General features: G+C 41.5%; 1 protein-coding gene across 4 annotated transcripts; it reads left to right on the top strand.

Annotated features, from left to right (window-relative positions):
• The first annotated feature begins 2173 nt into the window (after nucleotides 1–2173).
• On the top strand, nucleotides 2174–9313 carry LOC102293134 (dynein axonemal intermediate chain 2). Of its 4 annotated transcripts, none has more exons than XM_042220244.1 (5): nucleotides 2174–2303; nucleotides 2415–2598; nucleotides 3720–3881; nucleotides 7112–7243; nucleotides 8543–9298. In XM_042220244.1, exons 2-5 carry the CDS (start codon nucleotides 2416–2418, stop codon nucleotides 8819–8821), a joined length of 756 nt encoding a protein of 251 aa, XP_042076178.1. In that variant the 5' UTR covers nucleotides 2174–2303; nucleotide 2415; the 3' UTR covers nucleotides 8822–9298. The 4 variants fall into 4 exon arrangements, with proteins under 4 accessions (XP_042076178.1, XP_005940833.1, XP_042076181.1 ...); XM_005940771.3 differs by having other exon boundaries at nucleotides 8540–9298; XM_042220247.1 differs by lacking the exon at nucleotides 7112–7243 and having other exon boundaries at nucleotides 8543–9313.
• The last annotated feature ends 1953 nt before the right edge of the window (nucleotides 9314–11266 follow it).

Genomic DNA, 11266 nt, shown 5'->3' with positions numbered 1-11266 from the left:
ATACAAAAACTATTTACATTTTAACTTTTAACTATTTAAATTTTCAGCTTTCTGTCACGGGTTGCAAGCCGTGTGAGAATTATTTAGGACCCAAAATGCGGCAGCTGTGGTGCAAGTGAGTTTATTAAACCAAAAGAGGATACAACAGGAATGGCGAGGGTGAACATGAAACTAAGAAAACCTAAACTGGGAAAAACTAACAGAAACTAACCAGAAACAGATATGCAGGGAGGTACGGGGAAATTCACTTCAAAGATCTGGCTCTATTTGTTTCATTCGCGACCGACACATCACTAGTGCAGATAGTGGCAATGAGCTCTCCCTTGCAGGGCCCTTTCTAAGAAATTTGACATCATAATCTTACAAGTTTCATTGTAGGTTCAAAGTTATTTTCCCCAGTAAAAAGTTACAGTCAGTCAAAAAACTTATTTTTTTTATGCAGGAGTGGCACATGCTCAGCAGAACAGAGCTAGAGATATAACAAGTAGACAATTGTAAAAGGGAATTTTTTAATCAACGTGAGACCTAGCCAGGTTTTTGTATCTGTATTAAGTGGTGTCTTAAACTTTTTTGATTAATTTCTTTTCTAAAAAAGGAATTAAATTTTTTTTTATCACATAATAAACTTTAGTGTCATTTGTAAAGCTGACTTTAGGTGGCACTACTACCACTATTACCACAAAGTAAACCAATGATTCGATACAGTATTTGAGATTTGAGCTTTCTCAGCAGATACATGGAATAGACTACAAAACAGTTCATTTGATGCCAGTCCCACTCTCTCTCTGTATGTCACTCACTCGCTGATACTAACTGTCAACTCATTACTTTTTTTTCTCTGTCTTGCGCCCCCCCCCCCACCCCCCACCCCCACACGCACACACACACACAAAAATTTAAATTTAATCATGTTTCAAATTTAATTTCAATCTGCATGTATTTCAATATAAACTATTGGAAGTAAAACAGAATTTTAAAACAAAAAACCATAAAGAGAACTTAAAAGTATTCCAGCTGCCAATTTGTACACTAATGAGTCTAGTGTATTTCTCTCTCTCTCTCTCTCTCTCTCTTTCTGACACAGACACATTCAGACACATGCGCGCTCACCCGTATCATTTTATAACTCAAATTTCCGAGCACCTCCTGAACACCTCATCTTTCGCCGCGCCAACCGCCCTCATTCCACCTTAGCTGACTACTTGTGTGAGTAAAAAAACTTTCAGTCTTACTGTTATTTTGACTGACCATAAAAATACAAAGTTGACATTTAAATCACATGACAAGTCTTTTAAATAAACTGAATTCAAAGACAAATAGAGGAAAAAAAATAACCTTCTTTTACCCTTAGAGTTTGTTGAAAATTCTGTTAGCGCCACAGGCTAACTAGCACTTTAAAAAGTCACTCCCTTGATGCTCGCTACTCCCTTGTAGGACTAGCTAGATGCTGAAGTAGCACAACCGCAACTTATGGTAACCTGCACTTCCAGCTCGTCTTGTAATCGGAAGGTTGCGGGTTTAAGCCCTAGCTCGGACAGTCTCGGTCGTTGTGTCCTTGGGCAAGACACTTCACCTACTGCCTACTGGTGTTGGCCAGAGGGGCCGATGGCGCCATATGGCAGCCTCGCTTCTGTCAGTCTGCCCCAGGGCAGCTGTGGCTACAACTGTAGCTTGCCTCCACCAGTGAGTGAATGAATAGTGGAATTGTAAAGCGCTTTGAGGATCTCGAAAAGCGTTATATAAATGCAATCCATTATTATTATTATTACCTGCACTTCCGTTCTGGTGTTGTGGCAAAAACAAAATGAAGAAACAAACATAAACAAAACACTGCTCCACTTTAACCCCTTACTTTGGCAGAAATCATCTCTCATTATCCTATAATATAGGCTGCTGCATAATAAACAAAGATTTTTGGAGGCTAATAGTAACGTGAAACAATAACTCCTCCGAAATGCATTAAAACAAAAGAGGCGCCTCTTTGAAAATGTAAGGAGCAGAAAGTACAAATATTTGTTTAAAAATGTATGGAGTAAGAGTAAAAAGTAGTGAGAAAAAACTACTCAAGTAAAATACAGATGTCTTTAAATTCTGCTAAGTGTGAAGAAATCGACCCAACACACACAATCTTTGCGTGCTCAGTGTGGCTTTTATTGAATACCCAGCAGCTGATACTGTTGTTTTCGGTACTCAGACGCAGGAAACAGGCACACCTTAGCTGCTGCAACCAATCCGCTCTTCCGGCTCCACCGTTACTAAATACACAGAAGGGGAAGAAAGATCACACACCCCGGCCACATTAAGTAAGTTACTTTAAGTAAGTACAGTAACAAAATATTTGCATTTCGTCACTTCCCACCTCTGCACTTAAGAGAATCAAGTACAGAGCAGGCTCTTCTGTGTTTTCATGGCAGCATGGAAAACACTTATGCTTACTCCAAGCACTGCTGCGAGTTTGGCCGTCAGTGTCAGTTTTCGGATTCGCCTGCTGAGCTGCTGGTGGACATCCACCCGGACCCAAGCCTGGCCCTCAACTTCAGCCAGAAGAGCCACCGGGACCTGGCCACGCAGACAGGTGTGGAGATGTCAGAGCACGAGGTGAGCCTCACTCCCAAGAGATCATGGGATAATTATCAACTAAATTATCAAAATCAAATAATAAAATAATTATTACAGAAAACGTTAAAAACAAAATTGTATGAATCTGAAGGGTTTTGATGCATGCAGACTGAAATGACTTATGTCAGTCTGAAATTACCTGCCACTTAAGTAACTTATTACTTAAACTTCATTCCAAAAAGTTTGAATAGAGATGCCAGACTAGAATATGTGACCGTGATCTGCCAGAACTTCCCAGTCCCAGTTTCTTATGTGGGCCCTTGGGAGAATTAATTGCCTGCCTCATCATAGACTGTGAGCCTGAGGAGCCATGCTGATGGTTTTCTCTAATTTTTACTGCAGCGTTTCTTTGTAGTTTGTAGAAATGGAGATGTTTTATTTTTCTGAAGACATCTCAGGCTATTGATGAGTTTTATAAATTATTTATGAGTCGTGGACACTGTCAGATCAGCTGCCTTTACACAGAGAAATGTGAATACTCTAGAGTTATGGGCAGGGATAGCTCAGTAGGTAGAGTGGTGGCCCTATGATTGGAAGGTTGGGGGTTCGAATCCACTGAACGGCTCCCCCGAGGTACCCCTGAGCAAGGTGCTGTCTCTACGCACTGCTCTTTGGGTGCCCAGTGGCTTCCCACTCCTTCTCTGAGTGAATGGGTTAAATGCAGAGAGGGATTTTCCCTCGGGGATCAATACAGTATTCATTATTATTATTATCTTATTAGTATTGGGCTAGGATAAATCAAGCTAGAAGCAGTCCATGAACTAAAATGAGTGTGACGCTCCTGCAGTAACTGATCACCTACACACAGCTTGAACTGGATTGCCAAAAGGGTTGAAATTACATACATAGTAAAGAGACTGGTTCTTATATACAGAACATGCCTCATTCACCCATTCATAAAAGCAACTTTTCTGTGTTTTTTATCACACTCTGATGAATGCATCAGAAAGCAATTCAGGGTTCAGTATCTTGCCCAAGGGATGCAGCCAAGGACTGAACCACCAACCTTCTGATTAGTGATCTGCTCTACCTCCTGATTAACAGTGCACTGTGTGAATTGCCTGTCTGTGTGAATCTCAGGTGCTACTTGTTGTTTTCAGGTGAACACAAAACTTCATGAGACAAGAAGCTGTGGAGTAAACCAAGTGGAGAGGGGGTGGCCCAAGGACACCGACCCTGCTGAGAAGGAACAAACAAGCCTTTTCAGGAATAAGGTGGAAAAGGACGAGAGCTACATCAACAGTGTTCTGCAGCTGTGCAGAGTAAGATCCAAATGAATCCACAGCAGTCCACCTAGTCTTACTATGATGCATGCTGTCTGGTTGGAGTTTTGGGTTGATGCATGTTGGCGTGATGGTTGCTGGCTTTATGGATGGTTGGGTTAATGCTGGTTTGTTGGTTGGATTGATATTGAATGGATACATGTTGTTTATGGATGTTGTGTAGCCCAGGGTTACAAACAGATAAAAGTAGAAACCTTTTGTTAGAATTATTACACAAGTTGTTAATGCATTTAAGTTAAAACATTCAAAGCTAAAAGAGCAACACTGGTTACGCTGGTGAGGCTGCTTGGCTCTACACTTGCTGTAGCTGTGCCTCTGACGTAAGAGGAACATTGTTGCTGTTGAAGCAGAGAAGCAGGTGAAAGCGTAACGTGTCTTTTGTTAGCTAGTAGATCTGGAGACCTGAAGCTCTTTCCTTATAAATACACAGTGTTTGCACTAACAGTTGCAGCTGCTTAAATGTTAAAGCTTTTCACTTGGTAAACAAATGTCAAAGATTACAGTTCTATGTGATTAGCTAACTGGTGCTGTCTAAACTCACACTCCTTTGTGTTGGTGTTTTGGTTTGGAAGTTGAGTTGTTGTTGTGAGTTGAAAGAAAATGAACATGCATGCCTATTTGCACTGAGTTGTTTTAAAGTAGTGTTTTTGTTTACCACTGGTGTTATTAATTGGTATAATGAATAGAATATAGCGAGTTTGCTGCTTTAAAGGAGCAGTATGGATTAGATCTATGAAACTAATTAATTTAGTTTCACAATTGGTAAGGACCATATTACTATGTAACATAAAAAAATGAATTTGATAGTTGTACAACACATTAGAAAAAAGAACTTGCATTTAAAATTTTCCGTTAGTCCTTAGTTCCTTAAGCAGCAATTTATGGATAATTGGTAGCATGCGTGTGAAGTAATCAAATGGTGTCGTTATAGCAATGTGGCCAAATATCACATCAATCACAGCAATCACATCAATCTGTTCCCAAAGTCAAGGTGTGTGTCACGCAGGAGCTAACCGCAGCCTTAGGCTGTATATTTTGCCCCTTTGTTTAATTTCCAGTGGTCTTTGGCCAGTGTTATAGCAAGTTTGAGGCTCGCTTGCTGATGGTAGTGGACCCACTCCGCTGTTCCTGCTGGGAGCGCCTCTACAAATTGCTGCAGTACAAGGAGGTTTAGCAGTGGAGCTTCTTCCTTGTTGGCCCAGGCTGCATCTCTGGCTACTGCATTGTGCATTAGCATATGCAAAGGGCCTGTCCCCCGGCTCCATCCGTCCTCTTCAGAAACGGCGGTAGTGGCCCTCTGATGCCCTCTACCCAGTCGGTGTAGAATTACCTGGCAGACATTGTAAAAACAGCCCCTTGCTGATGCTGAAGGTTGAATGGCACTATTTGGGCCTCCCCCAACAGAAAAAGCAAGAACTGCGACTGTTCTCGCTCCCATCGGCTGCTCATGGTGCATGGCAGTCCGCAGCTCTCTCCTCCAGGCCCCAGCGTTCCAACTGAAGTAGGGGAGGCATGATTGAACAATGGCTGCCAGCCATGCTGAACCCGCAGCACCACCCCTGGATGTTGCCTTGCATGGAGGGAGAATAAATAACAGACTGTGACACTTGCACTTCGATTAGTTGATTAGTAGCAGGGCTCTAGAGTGCGACCAAATTTTTCAGTGGTGCGACTAAAAAAAAAATAATTTGGTTGCACCTGTGCGACCAACTGTTCGGGTAGCAAAAAAAAAAAAAAATCTGCAACCTTCCCTGTGGTCAACAACAGACACACATTTTGCCCCTATCGTGGACTAAACCAATCAGAGATAGTCAGGGGCGGGACCTCTCTGATTGGCCGTGGTCCAGTTGAAAGTGCAGGTGGAAGTGGGAGGTGAGTAGCTTGAATAAAGCGATATCAATTCATTAAATCCTGAATCGACTTTTAAATATAACTGTGTTTTGCCAGAAACGCCAGATTCTCAGATTAAAGCTCACAAAACCATTTCAACAACAACCAAACAGCAGATGAGAGCAGGTACACGGATTCCACACAAAGACGTAAACACAGACCGACGCATCAGAATCAGCTTTGTCTTTCTCGGCTTTCTCACCCGACGGCCCGTAGACGGACACGCTGTCGGAGCTTAGCGATTCTGATGCGTCCGGTCCGCGCTGTGATTACGTCTTTTTGCGCTGATTCTGAGCTGCAGGTTTTGTCTCTCCAACCAAAATTCACCGAGCCAGCAGCAAAAGAAGCAGCAAACTGCGCTTCACATTTGATCAATGTCGTCATGAATTTTGCTGTTTTGCTTCCACGACTATTAAAATCACACTTCATGCACAGCTAGCTCTCTCTCTCTCTCTCTGTACTTCAAGAACAGTTTCCCGTCTCCAATCTCTGTTTTCTGTATTATTCATTCGCTTATTACCCACCAGTCTACCGTTGTTTACAGCGCTGTGGCTGCTGTCTTTTTCTTTTCTTTTTTCACTTAAATGACCTCGGACAAGAAAGCCTATTTTTTCTGTTATTCAATACTGAAGAAATTTAAACTTTATATGCAGAACATTGTAGAATATTTTTAAGGTTATCTGCTATAAAAAGCCAGACCAGGAAAATCTCCTTCATGTTTTTCTGTTTTATTCTCAGTTACTTTCACACAAAGGCATCTGCTGTGATGTTCACAATTCTGATGAAGTCAGTACTGATAAATGATCAGAATTATAATATTTCTGACTGTCTGAGGCTAAGTTGAATCGAATCGGGACTTTGAAAACCGGAATCGAATGGATTATAGAAATCAGTGATGATACCCAGCCCTAGTGAGCAGCCTAGGCACGACAGAAGTGGATGTAGCTGTAATAGGAAAAGAACTATTGCTAACTTTTCTGTTAAGGCCTGATCCTTCTGAAATTCATAGCCAGTGCTCTGACACGGTGTCATCAATCTTTGAATGCTGAAAAAGCACAGTGTATCCAGAAAAACACATTATATTATATAAATTATTATAAAATTTGTGTGCGCCTAACTTTAAAAAGTTAGGCGTACCTGCGGCTATGTTGCTGGAATTGAGTACGCGTACCGGTATGCCCATGGCAAAAAGTTAGTCTAGAGCCCTGAGTAGTGTATGATGATAGCAATAAATCAACAAAAGGATCAATGAGTGCATTTCTGGCTCTGGTCACACCCCTCATTCTATGATGTCATTCTAATGGTATCATGTTGTCCAGGTCATGGAGGATGCCATCAGACTGAACAATGCTGTGGACATCCATCAGGAGTATTTCAAGGATGAGGAGGAAGTGAAGGAAATTCAGGAGTCACCATCAGAATATAGCGTCAGCCACCATCAATGTCTTCAGGTATGGCTGACATGAGGGGTGTTTAGCATCATAGTCATTAATGTAAAGCATTCTGTCCTCCTCGTTTATGACATGTGGATGATGGATAACCTGAAGCTTCTTGTTTTTTGCCCAGAAAATTATGTACATATTGAGTTAATAAGCATCACTGTACCATGTCAACCAATCAAACAATTATATGGAAACATGGCATTTGGTTGTTTAGGAAGAGGGGGAAGTTTTAGGAGTGAGAGAGCGAGTAAGTGAAAGAAGGAGAGAGCAAGTTTTGAGATGTGAGAGGTGTGTGACGTTTAGTGTGTTTGGAGTCTATAGGTAGTTTGATGTCTTGTGTAGTTAGTGTGTAGTGTAGCTGTTGTTTTGTTTTGTGTGTCAGTTATACTAGTGAATGTCACAGTTGTCGCAAAAGAGCCACCAACGGAGGATTGCAGTGTAAACGCTGTCTCCGGGTGAAAAACAGGAGGAGTAATACACCTCCTGTTGTCAGGTGTGCAGTGTTTAGGCCTGTGGTGTTCTCCTCTGTCTTATAGTGGACAGAAACAGTTTTTTGGAGTGGCACAAATAATGTGTGTACCTTCTTATTTGATGCAGAACAGCTGATTGTTCTGTAAATAGTTTTAAATGCTTATATAAAAAGCCTTTGCTGCATTTTTAGGTAAAAGATTGCATGTAACTTTGTTGTTTGCAAAACTTGTGGATACATTTTTAAATTAAAAATTTCTATTTGCATTTCAAGTTATGAAGATATTTTGTTAAAAATGTTTGTGGTGTTACAGTAAAAACGTAACTTTTTTCTACTGGTCTGACATTACCTCAAACTCTGACAGGCGATAACTTCCAGTTCAGGTTAGACCCAATCTCTCTGATTGGTCAAAGCAAGAGTCTGCCTATCTGAAATTGCTCTATTGATCACTGTTGTTTTTTTCAATGGTAAAGGGTAGGGCCACCTCTAGTTTAAATTGCTTTATCGCTGGAGGAGGAGCCACAGCTCAGGGTTTGCTTCGTGAGTCAACGAGATTGTCATTTTTACCTACACTGGCCGATGTGTGAAGACGCACCTGACTCTCTTGGGGATTCTCGCTCCAATACAATCACCTCACAATGTGTTGGAGCATGTGTAGACGGACTAATTCAGATTTTGTCATGGTCCGGGTGAGTTCTGGATTTTTCCAGCGTGCCGGTGGTCTCAAACATTCAGTGCCAGGATGTCGACTAACCCTCGTTAGTGAAGGCTTCACAGTCGTAGAACCTCGTCATAGTTAAACTCTGTTTTAATTCTGTTTTTCCCTCTGCTCTCAGCAGCCCGCTGGATGCCAGCTCTTCACCTCCATATTCCTGACCTCAGTCCGACGCCGGTCTGCTCGCAGCTTCTTTGTTCCACGCGCCTGCCTCTCTGCCCAGCTTGCAACAGTTTTTGTGTTTTCGGACTCCGTGCACCCCTCACCCGGACCCCTCTCCTTTCCCATCTACGTCTCGCCTCTGCCTGCACAACTAAGACTGTTACTAATCACTGCCCATCACATTTTAATACCTGACCCCACTTGCATTCCACTTGCATTCCTCCCTTCCCCTGCAGCATAGGGTTCACGCTCGGGATTTTACCCAGTGTCGGGTTCCTTAGCTGCTCCCCTTACAGCATGAGACTAATTCCCAGGACCTTTTTCACAGCACATAAAGCGTACGTCTAGTTCATGGTCATGTTTTTGTTGTGTGATTCTTTTAGTGATGTCTAGCTGTGCCATAGTGTGTATATAAGCTCATAACTTAACACAGAAACTTTAGCTTGTTTCATTGACCGAGTGTTTGATACTGTTCAAGAAGTTTTGTATGAATTAACTCATAGTGTACTTTCGTGGCCTGTGCACACTAGTATTGCTTTAGTTAATAGTTCTTTCTTAGTGGTTGTTTCCCTTCCAGAGGATTTTTCTACTTCTCGCCCTTAGTTCATAGTTTTAGGTCATTTGCATTTTGTTGTTCACCCCACAGTTTGTGTCACTCTATTTGCAGTAATAAACAGTTGCGTAACATCCACACCTTGCAACTCTGAGTGTTGTCTGCACCTGAGTCCATTTACCTGTTTTTGGCCGCTCGGCAGTGACAGATTTTCCTTTTTTGAATCAAAAAAACACAAGTAAAATGAATTAAAGCCTTCCAATGCCAGTGCGGCATGCAGCCTCCAGCTTCCTCCGTCCTCACAGGCCTCTGTTGTTACAAAAGCACCGATTTAATTAAGAAAAACCTTTTTATTGTCGTTCAACACATTTTCACACATACACACAGCCCCCCAAAAGCAGTTGTCTTAATTTATTATTTTATTTATTATTTTTGGACATATGATTATTGATTAGTACCAAGTTCAGAAATATCATAATGTGATGATTTTCATAAAACGTTATAACTGTTATTAACTCTTACTACTTCCTTTATTATTTCCTCAGTTATAAACCAGGGTTATAAATCACTGGTTTGATATAAGGTACATAATATCTCTCCAGATGTGCTAACTCATGGTGTCCAAGGTTATCTGGGGAAGTAGCTGAAAACAAAGTGAATCTTAACTAAAAGAGACACACAAGCCCCTTTCATCATCAAGAGAAAGAGGCAAAACTTAGAAGCTAAACAAATGTCAAGAAGATTAGATGAAAGCAGATACACTCCTCTCCATGGAGCAGGAGTAAATCATCAAAACATATACAGCCACCACACAGCAAAGGCAGGCTAACACTGGAGTTCTGCTGTCTCTTCCTAACTGCATAGGACAAACAGCTGCACACAACAGCAGGAGAGGGAGCAAAAAAATCACAAAATCACAGTGTTTCATGCTAGGCCTGTACGCCACACACAAAATGACCAATGGGTCTAAAAACTACTGGTTATGGAATTGACCCGTCAGCGATGGTCAGTATACTCCTCTAATTCTCAACCCTGGTCCGATCTCTAGCCAATCAGCATCCTGACTGGTAATTGCTGTACTTCTTATGTCCTCAGAGATCCTAATGAGGTCAAATGTACTGTCACCAACCTGTCCACAGGCTGACTTAACACCACATCAGGGTCAGTATGTTCACTGCAGAATGTTTTGTGTTACAGGGAATCAGAACAGGAGTTGCCTGTCTGGAGTTTGAGTTTGAGGCCACCGTGGTGAGAGGTATTTCCGTTTTTAGGATTTAGAAAACAGTTCTCTGTTATGTGGCTTCAACTACATCATTATTACCGAACGTGTTTGATTCAGTTTGGTAAGCTCCAACAGTAGACTTGTGAGTATCCCCACTGCTGCCTTTCATTCTGGGAGTTTGGTTTTTGTGCTGGAGCTGTATGTAGGGTCATCCTGGGCACATCCAGTCTGGATCACTCCACTTCCTGCACCATGAAAACATTGAAAATGATGTGAGGAATCCTATTACTATTTAAACAAAGTAAAAGGTCTGATGACTGATTTTAGAAAATGTTTTGTATAGTCACTTTCACTTATTCTGGACAAAATCCCAGAGTATGGAAGAACAAGCATTAGAAACAGTTTGGGTTCAGCAGCATCATTCTGCTGGACAAACCACAGCTTTCGTATCCTACATGACGCTGTGTGGAGCTTCAATGTAGTGAAGCTCCACACAGGACAGGACTGCTCGCATTAGTCTGAGGACATCAAAGAGTCATCCATCATGTGGACCAAGTAGGAAGCAGTGATCGCAAATCTCTGATTAAAATTAAAAACATACTTCCCAAAAAGGGGATTTTGTTCATCTGGACATGGTGTTTTGAGTGGGAGAACTGTTTCATCACTCATCTAAGTGACTTTTTCAGTTACTTATTTTTTCAGAGGTTACTTGGATATCACAATGATGCCATAAAGTTTAACAAAATACTATACTGACTGAATAATTCTTAAAATCTTAGGTTTTTATTGCTTGCTCAAAATTCTGCTCCAGTCATATGTGTAAAGGTAATAAAGTACAGCTGCCATGGGTTAAAAAAAGGATGAGGTGTTCAGGAGGTGCTTGGAAATTTGAGCATCAGTTTGAACAGCAA

Source organism: Haplochromis burtoni, unplaced genomic scaffold (genome assembly GCF_018398535.1).
Source record: "Haplochromis burtoni strain Fernald_Lab_line unplaced genomic scaffold, NCSU_Asbu1 Contig_45, whole genome shotgun sequence".
In the NCBI taxonomy this organism is placed as follows: Eukaryota; Metazoa; Chordata; class Actinopteri; order Cichliformes; family Cichlidae; genus Haplochromis; species Haplochromis burtoni.
This window is presented reverse-complemented; position numbering and strand designations above follow the sequence as displayed.